Genomic DNA, 18,250 nt, shown 5'->3' with positions numbered 1-18,250 from the left:
CATGTGACGGTAAGAATGACACGTGAAACTTTGAGGGTCAAGTTGAGGGATTTATTAGAGAAGGGTGAATATAAAGGTACTGTATGCAGGGATTTCTATTCTCTGAGCAAACCTCAACTAGTCAAACCTCTCTGTCTATATTTATACGCTACACAACTTCCAATCAAGGTCATCATAGTTAGTGATGTAATCATTAAATAAATTGAATTTAAAAAGGCAATACAACAGACCATAAGTGTGCTTTGGAAAAAAACACCATATGGATTATTATTATAATCATCAGGAACAAGGAAACTACTTGGATGCCGACACTTTCAGGTATCTTAAACATAAGTTATTCCTAGCACTACAGGTTACATTCAAATTGGAAAAAAAAATATCAAGAGGGAGCATACCAACATTGATATATTCCTTTTAGAATAACTCCTCTACTGAACCATTCAGCATTTCCATTCAGACAGTTTAAATGTGTATACAAGCAGCCAGTCAGTAGCACGTTAATGATATAGCTAGAATATCAACTGCCACAAATTTTTAAAATGCCACTCTTCCTCTTCCTCTGATATGTTTCTTTTTTCTTTTTTTTTTTTAAACTCTAATATTTTCAAAAGTACTTGAGTTTGTGTCACATTTTGGCTCTCACATATTAAGCTACAATAAGATCGATAAATAGTGTTGTGTGTGTGCTGGCTGCCTGTGAGCCATGAGGCCCACAGTGTTCACAGGAGCCAGAGTGTGGCAGTTTAATATGTACTGTAGTCCTCCTGAGGTGTCACCAAGCACACACGGGGCAAACAGAGGTGGGTTAACACAATGTAAAAAGGGACTTTTTCTTCAACTTGTCACCGTTGTGTTTTTCTTGGGTAAGCATGACTTTTTTTTTTCTTTTTCTTAGAAGGAGTCCATGGCCTTGAATTCGCTGAGGGCCTGGACAGGGGAGATGTGTTTCTTCTGGGAGCCTCGTCGCACACGTGTCTGGCACTCCTCGGGTTTCTCCCTTTTTACCAGAGGCTTCTTCTCGGGGGCCTTCATGCGCCAAGACACCACGGGTGAGTTAACAGCCGCTGTTCCGTACACCTTCTGGTACTTGGTGGAGGCTACATAAGATGCCTTTACAGTCAGCACCACTGCGTTCATTAGGTTCTTGGCTGCTTGGATCAGGGAGGTGGCACTATCCAGCTACAGGAGGGCAAGGAGAGTTGGAGGGGAAAGAAGAAAGAAGAAAGAGAAACACTAATTGTCAAGTCAAAAAAGTCAATGTGTATGCTCTCAACAAGTACATCAGGACATATTAACTACACAGAGTATCTAGGAGGTCTGTGCTGCAATTGGCAATTAAGCAGATAAAAACATGGCGCTCGCTATATGACATCTTATTTTGAGCAGCTCTTAATTAGCAGAGGCAGGGGTCAGGTGTACCTCTGTCTCCGTCTGTTTTGTTTGGCTGACATTTAAGGGTCGGCGGCCAGTGGGCCTCCTCCTACCTCACACTGAGACGAGTCAACTGCTTAGATTTAATGAGTGTGGACTCCAGCTGGCCACCATGAAAAGGTTAAAATCTCAGCAGGGCTTATGTATTTCATGTGAGACAAACTATAATAGAATCCCGAGAAATCATGAAGAACTGTATCGACACAGGACGCAAGGAGACCCAGAGCAAAGATAAGAGCCAAGTCCGATTCTAATTATAGGAACAAATCATACCAAGGCAGTTAATAGGGAAGTTACAAAACAATGCACCAACTTTTTTCTATGTTGGCCAACACAGAGTACAGCAGTGCTTGTTTTCTGTGTACTTTCTGTGTCACTGTATAGACCTGATAGGAATCATCCTTCTGTTAGTTAGCATGATGATATTACCACACATGACTTCTTAAATATTAGTGGATACACCGACATCCTTTTAAATTTAATTATATTGTTTTGTAGTTTCGTAAACTGAGTTTACATGTACTATTGCACAATTCTATGATGACGTGATGAAACAGTATTTAATGTGGGTCAGTGTATCTGAATGGAAGCTCTAGACAGGTCTAGAAGTATCAAGGGTATTGTATGCTGTTAAGATTGTAAAAGCCCTCTAAGGCACGTTTGTGATTTTGTGCTATATACATTAAATCATGTGAGCAGTTTGATAATGTCAGTATCTGCACAGACACAAGTGAGGTACACGTGGGAGTGGTGCATCACTGAAAAAAAAAGAATGCACATAAAACAAGCTACGTAAAATATCCTCAGATACATAGATGTATCGATGAATAAAGACAGCAAAATGTTTATTGCATGGTCACGTTTTAGAGCCAACTACACCACATGATCATGTTAATGACACAGACCGAACTGTCTTCTAACAAAAGTCCACTTTAAAAGGGAGAACCATCTCATATCTACATCTGACTGCTGGCAGAACACATTAGTATTAGTAGTAAACAGCATTTATTAGCTTTATGAAGAGATGAAATTTGGATTTCTTACATTATACCAAAGTATATTGGTCAAACTAATAAATATTTTTCATTCAAACTGAAAGCTTTGAAATATGCTGCTAATGTATTAGTTAAGTTAAATGCAAGCAATATGGGATAACTGACTGATTATGAGTTTGAGCAGTGATAATAGGCTTCATGAGGCATGAAAAATACATAATGGAAAATAGCCTGCACTGCATCTTTCTAGTATTATTAGATGGTAATCGGTCTGAAATAATTGCATCAGCCTTAATCTGCACAACCCCTCATCTGGTCTTCCAAGCTTCAACGTGACCTTGAACTAAAAGGTTTGCCCACCCGCAATGAAGAGCATAAAAAAAATGTCTCAAATTGACCAGAGTCTAGTGATTCAAGCCTAAAAGCCTATCTAGAGCCTCAGTGATAGTGGAGCTAGTGCTGTTCTGTATGGATAGACTCACCCCAGACACGATGAGCTCTCCTCCCAGATTCTGAACCTCAGCTTTCACCTTGCTGCAAATGTTGAGCTGATGACAGTACAGGGCAATTCTCTGCAGGTAGGCCAGCAGATCCTGCTTGCACGCTGAATCCGGGCACTGAATGGAAAAGAGGCACAAAACACATTGAAACAAGAGCCATAAGTGACCACTGGCGTTCACAGAGCAGCGTGAAGAGTGTGGCTTGAAACACTTTTAAGGCCTTGGCAGATATTTTTATTAAGTCTCATCACTCTGATGTTTAGTGTCTTCACCAGCAGCAGTTGTGTGCATCACAATATCCCAATTCTGTAACACAAGAATGAAGCAGGTAGCACAAATATGATTCATGTCAAATGTGGGAGATTGTGGCTACTGTGCAATAGCTGCTGTTTAACGATTGGCCTTGTGGAAGCAGTATGGAGCACATCTTAACGTCCTTTGACACATCTCTGGCTGGTAAACTGAGATTTAGGACACTTATGACATCCTCATCCTGCATCATCACTGTCAGGCGTAGCGATGTGCGAGTGTAATTTCTGTATCTCGAAGCCACTCAGCCACTCAAATAATATGGCAGAGGGTCAGTATTGTGCACTAGTCAAGTGATTTTTGACACAGCCTTCAGAGTATTTAAATGGACTATAATGGGGATAATGTAGATCCAATATCTGAGTCAAATATATGAAAGAAATCAATTCAAAATATAAGTCAGAATTCATAATCCATCAGGGTTGAGATGAAAACAAACCGAATTGATTTGTCCTTTAGGAGTTACTGGTCAAAATGCATTGTAGGTTATCTGACAGAAAGTATACATAAACATATCATGACAGAAAAAAACGCCATCAAGGCCAACAAAAAGTTCTTGGCCTCATTTCAGGCATTATTGGTTAAATCTAAAGCTGCTTATTACAGAAGTACCATATGGTTTTAAAGGGTGTATGTTTTTCCCCAAACAGGTTTGAGATGTGAATTATCCGTCAAATTGGATTGTTATAGGAATAATGGCGTCTGAAGAACAACAATCCCAACAAAAACAGTGGGGTTCCAGCATTTTGGGTCGCTAATTTAATTTCTTCTCACTGAGCCTGGAAGATGTTGCTCAACCTTCTTGTTGTTTTTTCAGTGGAGGTTTGTTGGAAGTTTGATGTTTCAAAGGCAAGTTGAGTTACACTGCAGGGTGTCAAACTGATTCATTTCACATAAAACAAGTTTGTCGCAGCTTGTTGCCCGAGAAGAAAACAGATCAATCAACAGTGAATGGACATAATACTTTTGAAACACATAAAGACTTGCTTCCACAGCATGCGTTCTATGTATCCCTCTTCTTCTTCTCTGTCTCCTTTTTTTTTTTTTTTAACCAGAAGTTCTGACCTGGTCCTGCTGGCCTTTGTGCTACTTCAACAGCAAAGAAACCAGATCATACAGTGCAGCAAATGGACCAAAAGGGAATACGAGGACAACCTCCTGAGGTCTCCTACTATCACACAGTTTTCCCTTATTATTCCATCTGGAAGCTGTCCAGGTGTCAGCTATGGCCCACTAAGCTCCCAGTGGGTTAAGAACACTGCATCAGCTGCTTAAACACTGTGAGCATCATTTTGTAGCAACACCTCTCCTCTAGCCATTAATATTAAACGGTTCTAACTAGGACATTCAGCAGCACTGTGTGGGGACATGCACAGCTCATTTCCTTGTCTTGTGGGCTCGGGTAGAGGGGGGTGGCAAGTTAAAAAATCGAGCGGTGATATGATTATACCCCCCCCAGGACCTGCAGCTTTCCTGGCCGCCCATATTCTCTCCTCTCTGAGAAGACAAATAGTATTGATCGGCCACAAGTGCCCTTCACTGATGGTCACAAATAGTGAGTAAAACACAGCCTTCCGAAATGAAATGTTTGTTTTTTTCAACCTACACATATAATTGCAGAGAGCAGTTCAATGCATGATTTGCATTTATAGTTAAAACCGCCGTCAGAGCAGGACTTTGAACAACACAGTAAATAACAGCATAGCTGCCACCAGCTTCCAGCTTCCTCTCAGTAAGTGGCACTGAGTGCAGACTGAGGTGGAGCTGCTAGCTCATAGAGCAGCCAGTGAGGCAGAGGGAAGCTTCTCCTTGGGCATTATCACTGCACCGCCAGTCCTGGCTAGCATCACTGCTAACTGCACTCCACACTGCTGGCATACACACACACACACACACACACACACACACACACACACACACACACACACGCTGCTGCCCCAGGCAAGTTTGATGCAGACATGACACAATTGTTCCCTATTGTACAGTTGACTAATAGTCCATTTCTTCCACAGATTCCCTGTTGATGTAAATAAACGGTATGGCCCATTACTTTGCCAGGCCCATTGAAGCTCTCTCTAGCTCTCTCTCAGTCCATCATAGTGAAAAACGTTGTCATTACAGACTAGTGAGGAAATTGTGTGGTTCACTGCTTGACTTTACACTCCCTTTCTGGAACTCCTCCTGATGTCAGTGCTTCTCTCAGCATTTTGGATATATTTCTTGTTCAGTCCAGAGAAACAGGCGAGAAATCTCTTTTTGTTTTACTTGTTTTTTCACATAATTGGGAAATGAATGAAACACGCTGCCGATGGATAATTCACGAAGATGATGTGAACTCTGGTGCTGAGACGAGGGCGACACACTATCATAGTGTGGCAGTCTGTCAAAACACATGTCACACCTCACACTGATGCTGCATTTATAAGCAGGCTCAGACTGACCTTTCCTAAATTATAGTGTGAAAAGTAGTAATTTTTAGCCTGTTATTTTAACTTTGCTGTTTTTGCTGTTTCTATTTAATTATGCCACTTTACACTCTCCTTATTTCTGCTCCATTACATATCCAATCGTATAATAGAGAGAAGTTAGAAAGAGAGAAGGCTGACATGGCGACGGTACAATGACATATTCAAATAACAGGATGTTACACACACTTACACCATACGCCTTCTAGCTCACTGGACAACTACAATCCCTGTGATGGCAAGTTATCACCTGTCAGTTACTTCAAGAAAGCTGGTAATCTTTCTATTTGCTCATCCATCATCTCCACCAAAGACTGAGCACTACTGTGTTCTAGTTCATACAGAGTTCCGCTTGTTTTCCTTCTTCCTTCTGTTATCCTCCACCATCTGGCATTTTGCACTTTCAAATTCTCAACAGAAAAACTAACATGTATCACCGTTAACTAGCGCAACAAATCATCACATTTTTAAGTTTTCTTCAACATCAAAGTAACCCAGTGGTAGTTGCCTGTACATGCATGGGTACACTGCAAACAGGAACTGCCAATAGCTAATTTGGTGTACTTTTAATGGTGCCAATTTGCCAAAATGTAAACAAATATACTGTAGGCTAAAAAATGTTGTAACCCATAGCGTTACCCACTGAGTCCATAGCAACAGCCCCCAAAGTATTATGGGAACTGTAGTACTAAAATTTGATAATCTACCAAATTGAAATAAGACAAAGAAGGGGGGCACTGCCAGACTTTGAAAACCCCTGCTTTAATCTAACAGAAGGATTACATGGTTCTTTTATGGATTCAGAAATGCTTATAATATTTTTTGCATCTAAAGGCATGTGGGGGTAAGACACTGACATATCATGAGAAATTATATAAGATTTAAAGCAGAAAAGAACTTCACATATCTCTCAGAACAAAGTTAAATATGTATTTCGGTCAAGCTACAAGTTGTTTTCTGACTTCCTGAAAAAGCTGTCAATCCTGAGATCTTTACTCGACGACAGCATTAACTTTTGAAGACAGTTGGTACTGACTGCTCTGTAGCCAGCTCCTGTTAAACTGTAGTTTTCTTTTTACTGAGAAGCCTTTTAATTACACATCAGTCACACTTGAGTTCACTGCTGTCAGTAGAGGCGACAAGAGCTTAGCTCTTGTTGTTGTGCACTCAATGCGACAGACCCTTCCGCTGTGACAACTAAAGTGAAACTCTGAATACTTAGCGTCAAACTTGCATGTGTTTAGCAGCATTTAGAAACAGTAACTCGACACGTTTAAGTAGTTTAAGTTCTTTAACACTTTGCACCCAATGCAAATGTGCAAATTTCACATGAGTGCAAAGAAAAGGATGAGGCTGACGATACTCTCAGATTGTGTTTCTGTCAACAAATCCCCTAAAAACACCAAAACCAACAATGAATTGATCATTCTTCTTGTCCAAAAACTACAAAAACACACCAGTGAGCCACACAGTTGCACTGGGTGACGTGTTCCTTCATTACAATCAATATTGCCACAACATCTTGAGTGAAGCAACAGTATTAATCCGTGTCTAATAATAGCCCTCAAGTATTGCTCTATTTACTCCTGTTTGAGGAACTTTATGTAACAATACTCACCTTAACATAACTATGCAAATGTACTGACATCAACAAGGCCCACCAACACAGGTACATTTTAAGCCTGATGGTGCTGCAGAATTACTCAGCAATCAAACGCTGCATGTCTCAAGCAGAGTGAGACATACTGTTACATGCCATTTAGTTTGTGTCTGTAGGAGGCAAACTTAAAGAATGAGCCGAGTAGGGAAAATGGAGTGGGAGAAATAGAGTAGAAAAAAAGGCTTTACTGGAATGAAATGGGGTGAGGTGCCTCGAGGGGTTTTTCTACGTCAAGTGCTGTGCTTAAATGACTATGAAAGGCCTCGCCGTCCTGCCAACCTTCCACGCAGAATTGCCTTCTGCTTCACACGTGTTCATCAATAGGGCTGATGTGCAGTCATGGCGACAAGGTTTGCTACTTAAGGGACCTGTCTGAAAGCAGTGGAGCAGCCTTTATTCTTACTGTCAAGCCACAGTGCTCTCCACAAGCACAGGTTACCTACTATAATGTGTGAATGCAAAATACTTGTCTTCTTCGTCCGGAATAAAGACAAATAATCAGGGTTGTTATTGGTTGTGTAATTCCATTAAGATGCTTGATAAAAGCAAACTTTTGCTGTTTTAACTTTTAATAACTCATTCCATTTGCTGAATGGCATGGCAAACAGATGCCCCAAATGCACATGAAAACCCTTCTATAGCAAATGTATGTTGGAAATGAAAAGGTCCTCGAACCCCTCTTTATTTCCTGACATAGCTCTGACGTCTCTGGAAGTGTAACAGAAGGCTTTGAATATTCAGTAAACACTGGTCTAGGAACCATTTAAGTGAGAATTAAAAATGGCAAGCCACCTGCTCTTTTCATTACAGCAACTGTTGATTCAGACACAGGCTCTGCCAGTGATTTGCCATGTGACAGATTCACTCCCACCTAAACCCTGTTAAACACTGATCACCACTCGGCAGCCTACAAGCTAAGAAATTAATACTTAGGCACACATGGTCGTGCTTAGTTTGTCCTTTCTGTCCCACATCCGACTCTGAACAACATACACAAGCCGTGACGCAGACTGAGACCCGCTTTCTGTGACAAATGTTCTCACACATGCAAACATGCAAAAATGTTTATACACAAGGCTCGTACAGATACAGACACTTGCTTTCCATCTATCTGTTTGGGGTAATTACTGCATAACAGACAGAGTTATGCACTCATAGCCTGTAACTTGCTTCTGCAGTGCAATATGCTCTGGAGAGCGGGGCAATGTGACATGAGAACAGTGCCAGCTTTGACTAAAGATGCCTTCTGGTCAGTGGAAAGCTTAGCGTACTCTATGGCCACTCAAACTGACAGGCATTCTGCGCTGTGCTAACTGCAGAAGGCTTGTCAATATATTGCTGTGAAATCACATATTGTCACAAGAAGGCACGGGATAAAGAAAATATACAGTAGGTGGCAAAAATCATCTCTTTATACTGGTATACCACACCCTAAGCATGTCTGTGAAAAGCTGCATGTTTCTTTGATTATGAACATGCAGTACCCTGGAAAGGACGTAGGACGATAGAACGTGATATGATGATGGTATGGCAGTACAAAAAGCCTTTAAGCCGCGGGACATAGTGCTTCGAAAGTTGTTTTTCCATGCTGGGTTAAGGGTAATTCTAACTGCAAAGCAGGATAACTCAAAAGCTTGTTAACATATTTTAATTTAATTATTTTAATGTTCCTTTTTTGGTGTAAAACCTGTACTATGTCCACAAATTATTAAACATTTTCAACAGTGAATGAAAAACATTCCGGCCCATTTATCACAATAATTATGTACTTTTTGAAGGATTTGGATTCAAATGGAAATTACTATTTTCCATTTTCTTCAATTAAAGCTTTTCAATATTTTGTGATTTGTTTCCCCATTTTTTTTCCCTTCAGCTACACATTTCAGCGTTTTTACCGTTTATTATTGTTTTGGTTTTATGGCCCACAACTGTAAAGCTCTAAAAACCAACTGTATGCTACCTGCTCAGAAACAAATGGTAGACAGACAAAGTCAGCAACAAACAACAACATTTTGAGGGCTGTGCAGCCTTTTTAGAGATGTGATTCATTTCTAGTTAGCATGATGACAAAGGTTAAGCAGCTTTGTTGGTGATCATGTGCGCAGGATTTCAGAAAAAAATATTTGATTATTGTGATTCTTAAGGTTGATGTGAGCTCCAACATTTCTTCAGCTAAGCAGCTCTGGAGAGAGGCCCAGCGTGTGATACTGAAACCAACAATAATTATTTCAAGGGTTTGCTAGCTAACAGCAGTCAGCAATTAAAATGACAACAGGCTGCCTTAATAAATCAGCGATTCTTGTGCCTAAGTTTATTCTCACTGCTTATTAGAGAAAGATGAAATGAAGAAGACCGTTATGCATTACCTTGAGTGCTGCATTCTGAAATACCTCCCACTTCATTTGCTGTATGCACACATACCCAGCGTACACACCTATTTCATTTCACTCCCATCTTCACTAGGCACGGCACCATTGATTAGATATTGAAAATGGTCTGTCAGCGTGTTTTAGAGAGGTACTCATCTGATAATGAATGCAACACCTCGGTCGGGAGCTAATTATATTAGAGACACAACTTGGTTCTGCTGTCTTGCTCTCTCAGTGTTGGCCCCATTGGGAGACAAAGTCATGCGTCAACACAGCCCAATGCCCACATTAAAGATTTCCAATGGCCATGCCCACTTACTCTAACTCAAAATTTGCTCCGCGGCCAGCCACGATGACATAGTCAGAGACAGTTTCAGACTGACAGAAAGTATAACGGTTGCAAAGCTACCTGATCTGCGACAGCACGGGCCAATTTGTCCATCCTGGAACCAGCCTCTGCAATCTTCTTAGCCGCGTTGATCACATCTGAGGAGTTCTTCAAGGGGCCTTTGCCTCTGGGAAAATTCAAGGAGTGAGAAAGAAAGAAAGAAAGAAAGAAAAAGGGAATGTGGGTGGAGTTGCAGAGGCAGAGGACATGCAGAGTTTCCCTTTAAAGTCTGAGTTCACCCCTGTGTCACACAAGCTAATACAGCAGCTAATTTGCTGTGGCTGGCAGGAGGAATAAGAGACATGACTATCAACCAACAATACAAGATTTCCCATATAATGGATGTAACAAATACAGTGTAACTTTGTCCCTAATGATGTATCAAAGACGTGTGCTTTGAAGCACAAAGCAAGAAAATGATCTGTGTTTTTAACAGAAAAACAGGAGGATTTTCAGAGCAGTTACAGTAAGAAATAAAACAGGGGAAATAATGGCCAACAACTGAGCCTGTGATCTGTGTTGTGTCTTCTTGATTTGCCAGCATGGGGACAATTAATCTGGCTAAGATAAGTATGTGTGCCTGTGTGTGATGTCGCATTTTTTAGTCAGTGCTAAGCTGAAGTTTACACTCAGTTTGTTCACGCCAATCTGAGTAACTGAGGTCAATGCCAAGTAATAATGGTGCAGTCACAGCACCACAGCCATAATCACTCATGACTAATCACTCATGGCTCTGTTTTTTTTTAAATTTACTTTTGGTTTGTTCCATGCCATATCATTGTGGGGTGGATCTCATCTCCATACCCGTGACAGATAACCATCAGTTAGGCATTATGGATGTCCCTGATATGTTGAGCCCAGATGGGGGAGATTGAGAGGAAAGCTGCTGGCTTTTAGTAAACATAAGCGACAAGACTCTTAATGCAAACAGATTATCTATTACAGTATATCTTTGAATCACAGCGTCGCTACGTAGTCTGATCAAAACAAAGGTTGTCTGGGTCACTTTAACAAAAGCAGTTTGCAACTCTGGGGCACTCCAAAGGCAAGATTGTCTCTGAGCAATCCCACTTGTTGTCACTTTATTTACTTGCTGCTGAAATATTTTTCTATAGAAAATGGATCAAAAGACTACCTGTGTGCAAAAAGGGGTGCTCATAGTAATTGACAGAGATTTATCACCTGAAACTCAACCTAAACTGTACAGAACAGCTTTTTTCAGCTTAGTTTTGGTTTTAGGGCACAACTTTCCTGTTTTGATTCACTCTTGTCAACCTGAAAAACCTCTGACGCAAACTGTACGCTGCCTTCCCACCACCAAATGGCAGAAAAACAACTGTTTGCTGATACATTAGCCATAGCCTCTTAAGCCACTTAAAATATAATACATCAGTGTCGTGTTTACAGCTTGCTTTTACTGCCTTTAAGTGGCCAGAAAATTGCAGGTTTAAATTTTGTTGTTTCTGTATTTGGTGTCATTTTTACCTGGTGAAGTCTGTCATTTCCATCATAATCATACACATCTGCTTGGCCAGCACAATGATGTCATTGCCGTTGTCATCCCACTTGGCCACTTCTGCATCTAGCTTGCACTTCTCCTGTCTGAAGCTCTCCACCTGCTCAGCAATCTTGGCCTTCTCCTCCTGTGGAAGCTGTGCCATGATGGCCTGCAGGCAATAAGGGAGTATGGAAGAAACAAAAGCATTAGAGGAGGAGGAGGAGGAGGAGGAGGCGGAGGTTGTTAGGGAGTAAATTTGAGCAGAATAAATTGGGAAAATGGTTCAGAATGAGGGAAATGCCAGAGGAGAAGACTTTAGGTAAAGGAAGGAGATAAGGTTGGGGAGTAGAGAACGATAGGGGAATGAGGAAAGAGGCGAATAAGAACAGGGATTAGTTAAGAAGAAAGAGAATAAAGGAAAGAATATAAAGGGAAGCGCTTGAGCACCATTTGTTCTATTTTTTTCTGTCCAGTCTACTTTTTAATCCGCCCTACAAAACTTGAACATTAAGTTTGGAGTCTGACTATCCCTGCCCTTCTGAAATGCTTCAAAATAAAGTTCTAAACTTTACATTTAATGACTGGACCTTTTCAAACCCCTTGACATCTTATATCCATAAAGAGCAAATCCATTTTTGCTTTCATTTTTTCCTCAGCGGCCTTTGGGGGCAGGTCCAAAATGGCATAAATCTTGTGGCAAGGTCACAGGCGCAGTAAGTACCCGGTATTATTTGGGAGATAAATGTATAATTACCTCGCTTCTTAGACCAGAGAATGAATAATGCATTTGTTCAACATTATGTCAGGGAGGTGAGATGGAAGGAAGAGTAACCTGGTTTCCATTAGGTCGATTCTATTGACTCGAGAGCCGGAGAGAGAAAACGAGTACAGTAAAAAAGAAAAGTCACCATTGTTTTTTAACCTCATCTATTATTGACTGTCCTCCAAGAATTGCTATTTTCTTAATGAAATAATCGCCCTTGTCCTCCTTTTCCCTCTTCCTTATTCCCTCTCTCACAGCAAAGCTGGTGTGTGGGGGTGGGGGGTGAGCTCAGCGAGAAAGTGTGTCACTTTCCATGTCCCATGGTAGATGTGTCTGGAGGGAAATGAAAACAAAAAGCACAGATGACTTGTACTCCTGAAATTCTTCGAAAGAAAATAAGCAGGAACCGGGGGGGGGGGGGGGGGCAATGAAAGACAGAAAATTGAAATTACAGATAGAAATAGAGAAGCATGGAGGCACAGCTTTCTCATCACAGGCCAACAGATGTGTCCATGAGCTTTGGCCTACTGATCACTGTGTGAGCAGAGTGGTGCAAAGCTTTGATGGCGGTTAGCTTGAAAAAAAAACAACAAAAAAACCCAGAACGGCATAAATAAACAAGAAAAACCAGCCCCCTCAAGCCCAGTGTAGATTTCCTCTACTGCTGGTGCCAAGACACACAAACAACACCGCGGCAGCAAATCCCATTAAACAGCATGTGGGGTGAAAACACTGTTCACATTTACAACAAATACCAAGTTAATATGTATTTAGACTGCACAATGAGGAGTAAACAATAAACAGACCACTATCTTCAAGCGGGGCAAAGTTGTATTCACTTTGCAGGTATGCTTGCATGCGTTGCTATAAATTATTGTGGGCTCTGGGGCCCCTGCACCACCATTTATTTATTCCAAGACAAAACATCTACTGTATGTCTGCAAATCCACAATTCATAGGTTCATTTACTAACCAGACAGAATCCTGAATTAAGTAATACATTTTTGGCTTGGTTAATTACCATTGATGGGCTTTTCCTCTTTTCAAAATCTCAAACAAATGAAGTGAAGCTTGCCAGATAGTTCAGGCTGTCAACCCAAGTCTGCTCAGATGGCATACTCTTCTCACTGCAGCGTGTATCCAATGCACACTTTCGATTATGGCGATATGCTTCAGCTGTCAGTGCCCTGCTCACTTTTTTGCTGCCATGCTTGCAAAAAGTTGCTGCCGTTCACACAGGACTTCAAAAGCCCCACCTCCACCCCAGCATCAACCTGTAGGCTCTGAGTCTAGGGTGGGGGGTTAGCGTTGTCACTCCCCACTCCCTGCTGTGCTGTGCTTGCCGTTTCTTTGTGGGGAGTGACAAGGTCAGGGCCTACAAGCCAAATGTTAACGCTATACATATTTTACATTCACATAATAATCCTTTCCACATGGGTGGCTGACTGAACTTTCATTCCTGCTTGTGTGAGATTGTCTTATATAACACAACATTGGCTGTGTCTTATTTTTAAGAATGTTTTATTCATGCTGTTGATTTCAACTATGACCTGTTTTGAGATTCAAATCAGTTTGAATAATAGTACAAATATTTCTAGATATAAACTAGAGAACTACAGAGCCATTTTAGCGTGTGTGCTCTCAGCTTGTGGTTCTGGGCAGTCAGTGGCTCCCTGGGTTGCGGTTTGCTGATTACATGTTCATGTTTAATGTAGCCAAAAACATGTAGGCAGAGCTGTACTGTAATTGCTGCCAAATCAATAGCGACACAGGTGAGTGCACGGTGCCACCAGGCAGATCTCTCTGACCTCAGGACACTAGGGCGGCCGTTAGCATCACTTTGCAGCTCATATCATTCCTGCACCCAACTGTTGAGGCATCAATTATTCACTTATTTCTATAATTACACCGAACAGTATGCCGCTGGTGTCAAAATGGAGGGTACACCATTGAGAAGAAGTACAGTCATGGTTTTGCTAAATGCCATTGTAAAAAGTCAGATAAAGAATGTAAATTGAGAGTCAGAGTAGGTCTAGGTATAGCTATTTCTGTCAGTGCAATCAAAATGATGTCCTCCCGTCTTCTGCACATCAGAGTTGCATGAAACCCAGATGAACTGCTCTCCCAAACAGCTAAAGGGAGCAAGAAGTCTCTTGAAACTCAACAATTTGGATAGAAAATTCCTTTTCTAAAATTAGGGATCAAGGGAGGTTGGGGAGAGAGAGAGAGAGAGAGAGAGAGTGAGGGATTTGGTTGGTATTCAAATTCGCTCTGAAAATGGTGTGACAAAAGAGAGGGAGCGTCAGGGAGGACGAGAGAGAGAGAGAGGTTCTGAACACAAAAGAACGCTGCAGCACAGGGGTAAACACACGAGCCAATTGGGACGTCAGGGGAGCAGGAAGGCACTTGGTGAAGCCCCCCTCTCTGCCTCTTCTTCCCCTGCTCTCTAGAATTCACTTATCCCCAAATCCCTTCCCCTACTTTACTGATAACAACAAGGAGCGGGCCTTGGGAGCTTAACATAGTGGCAAATCCGGCCGAGGGAGTGCTGTGCCAATACACTCTGCGACTCGGCTACGTCTGCAGGGATTAGCGCGCTTTCCGGGTTTCTTCACCGAGCGCAGCGTCTTGAAATGACTTTAATTTGTTTCATTTGAAATAAACTGCCCAGACACTCAGAGTTCAATTTTATGGATGACCTATCAACAGTGTTATCCAATCACTGCGGTAAGAGATGTTGGGAGTGTGTGTGTGTGTGTGTGTGTGTTTGTGTGTGTGTGTGTGTGTGTGTGTGTGTGTGTGTGTGTGTGTGTGTGTGTGTGTGCGTGGAGGGGTGCTTTGTGTTTGGCTCTCTGTGCATTATCCGTGGTGTGTTATAAAGGAGAGTTTACGTTTGCATGTTCTAATAGAAAGAGACACTATGTACAGGCCTCCTTCCCCTGTGTGTTTTTCTGCCTCTCATTATGCATGTTTGCTCTAATAACTTAGCTTTATGCATAAGTATAATAGAAGTGACAAGTGGAGCACCACACAAGGCAAAGCACTGGGAACAAAGGCTCCTGGGACTGCCCTGGACTTGATTTGATTTATTTCTACACTGAGCAAGAGAGAGACAGTGAGATCGAGAAAGTGAGAGGGAGATATTACGCCCGTGTCCTGTGTGTGATACCCGCACGCTGGAGGGGCTTGGAGGGATCATGACTGTAAACCTCAGTATGCTCATGTCAGCTCCTATGGAGAAAATGGATTACGCTTCCTCTTGTCTGTTTGAATAGAAACACAGAGCAGCAGCGTGCACTTGGCATGACCGTGAGAGGACAGCAAGCTTTATCCTGACACGACAGGCTGAGGCCGACTGGGCAGATCACCAGTGGTTCGCGGCAAACACATCTTTTATGGATGCGCTTGTCCTTCTGCGTGTGTAAATGTTTAGTCTCTGAGGGCATAACAGTGTCTATGAGTGGAAAAACAGGCGATATCAATTAACTGTGTGAGAGGCTTTGTCAGTATGCCAGATATATAGTGTGTTATGTGCAAATAGGAGTAATCATGTTTGATAACACGCTGCGATACACTGTTGCGCATTTATTTGACGAGAGCTTGAGTGCATAGCTTGCTAATTAGGAGTGCGTGAACAATCATTACATTCAGCCGCGTCACCCTTTAATCCACCTTATATCACTGTATTACAGCAACAAGTTATGACAAAGGGACATTCTGTGACTTCGAACTGTTCCCAAGAAGAGCTGCCCACTCAAAGCACAGTCGAGTGCCAGGAAAACTAGTGAACAGTTTGGTGCTGTGAAGCTCCTTTGTGTGGCAGCGCTGGTGCGTCTAAGCTCAGATGGCCCTGCAATGTTACGCTGCGGGAGCCTTAGTGGGAGTATACGTACAACAAACTGAAAGCACTTCACACCCAGGACCCCCACAGTCATCCTGGAGCAGCTATTGTACGCCCAACTCCTGGGTCTGTTCATGGTTGGATTTCAGATTTGAGTTGTCTCTTAAACAGTTACATTCTCAATTACTATATAGCACTGTACAATCAAATCAGTAAAAAGTAAACAGTCTTCCTCTTACAAAAATTCAGCAAAAAAAACTAGGCTAATGTTAGCTAATATTAGCTAGCTATTATTAATAGTAATATGTCCAGATACTACAACGTAACTGACATTACTGGGTCAGTTTGCTGACTTTATGACTCTTCTCTACTTCTGCTACTGTTACTGTAAGATTTAGCGTTAATCATTATCCCATTATTGCTATTTGTATTGCTGTTCAGCAACAGTTGGTCTCACTTTCATCTACTATCAAAAGGCATCACAATCGCTGTATAGCTGGACGGTACATACATTTCGCAACAATAACCTGCCATTTTGGTTTTATTTATTTCTCCCTTGTTATGCATTGCCCCCCTGTGTGTGCAGACTGTGTAGAGACTGAGGGAGTATAATACAGGCCTGTGCCACAGGGAGAGGCATTGGGCCAAATCATACTCCTGCCATCCACAATCCATTCAACATGCAACACACCGCTAGAGCTTCTGTGTTGCTGAGGGGGAGCAAGCACTGATACCCTCTTAATGTTCTTTAAGCTGGGCCCAAGTGAAAAATTACTAATGTGCAACAAAGCCCAGACCCTGGTGATCGCGACAGAAGCCTTGGCACAGTCCTATACTGTATTTTGTGTTTTGTCTGGCATGTGAAGGGAATTTGGTAATTACTTCTTTGTTTGTGATTGCAATTTTACACCTGCCATCCCCAAACACTGTTTATTTAAAATAATCCTGCTTGTTAGGATCATTTAAGTGGACTTTCATGCTATGTAAGTGGAACTAGTTGGACGAATCGATTCAAGTACGGTCTGGGAACAGGGGTGGGTGTTGGGGTGGGATGCAGTTCAATTTGCACCTCAGCCTACGACTGAAGCAATAACACTACAGTCACTTATATGATGAATTTGAGCTTGTCGCCCAGCCTTTATCCAAACCAAATAGATGTTGTCTTTTTCTGTGTTTTTCAGGTCAGGTTCCATAACTGAGGCACATTCGAAAAGTTTCACCACAGTGGGGAAGTGAAAATCCACTCACCCGAGCACTCTGTCCAGCAATAAGCTGGTCATCTTCAGTCTGGACACTGGTCCTGCTGCGAGTATCATAGTCCTCCTGTTCAAAGTCAGAGTCATCTTCCAGCTCCTCTGGTGTCTGGGAGAAACACAAAGATAAAGTTGGGCAAACAGTCAGAGAGAGAGAGAGAGAGAGAGAGACAAAAAAGAAAAAAGTCATACGACTCTTAAGTTGACAGCTGAAAAGGGCAATTTTCTTTGCCTTCATGCCGCATTGTGCGGGAATCCAGAGTAACAGACAGCACGTTCCCCTGTGTTGTCATTTTCAGTATATAGAACATCATCGCAAGTTTAAGCTCAAGCCAAACTCATCGTATTACAAACAGAGATGTCACACAATTAAAACAGTCAAATCTCACACAGAGTTAATCTGCGAACATGGTTTAAATGGACATAAATTCCACAGCAGATTAAACACACAATGAAAAGAGGGAGGAAATAGCCTGAGGAGATTTGGCGAGTTGATCGATCACATCTCCTTCCCTCAAACAAGATCTTCTGTCAAATTAAATAACAAACGGGTTACACTCTTTAAAATAGCAGGAATTATATTTTTCAAATTAACAGCATTAATGTATTAGATTTGGTAGAAAGGTCAAAAGATACCTGAAAGTACAGAAAAACCCAGTGGCAGTTGTCAGTGCCTTTTAACACAGAACTCATCAACCAAACAATGAGACGAAATGTAGAGGTATAAACAACAACAATTCGTCACTGATTGACGTCAGACTAACTAATGTGAGCAACT

General features: G+C 41.8%; 1 protein-coding gene across 4 annotated transcripts in view; it reads right to left on the bottom strand.

Moving 5' to 3' along the window:
- Positions 1-891: 891 nt before the first annotated feature.
- ctnna2 (catenin (cadherin-associated protein), alpha 2) overlaps positions 892-18,250 on the bottom strand; it is a 258,619-nt gene continuing 241,260 nt past the window's right edge. For 3 of the 4 annotated variants that reach the window (XM_070914353.1, XM_070914363.1, XM_070914371.1), the window contains 5 exons: positions 17,468-17,581; positions 11,603-11,784; positions 10,139-10,244; positions 2,909-3,043; positions 892-1,179 (listed from right to left, as the gene is read on the bottom strand). In XM_070914353.1, the coding sequence (XP_070770454.1) occupies positions 892-1,179; positions 2,909-3,043; positions 10,139-10,244; positions 11,603-11,784; positions 17,468-17,581 (825 nt within the window). The remainder of the gene's footprint in view (positions 1,180-2,908; positions 3,044-10,138; positions 10,245-11,602; positions 11,785-17,467; positions 17,582-18,250) is intronic. The other variant, XM_070914379.1, reaches the window with a different exon arrangement.

Source organism: Enoplosus armatus, chromosome 2, assembly GCF_043641665.1.
Source record: "Enoplosus armatus isolate fEnoArm2 chromosome 2, fEnoArm2.hap1, whole genome shotgun sequence".
NCBI classification, from domain to species: Eukaryota; Metazoa; Chordata; class Actinopteri; order Centrarchiformes; family Enoplosidae; genus Enoplosus; species Enoplosus armatus.
Note: the sequence above shows the minus strand (reverse complement) of the source record. Positions and strands in the feature narration are given on the sequence as shown.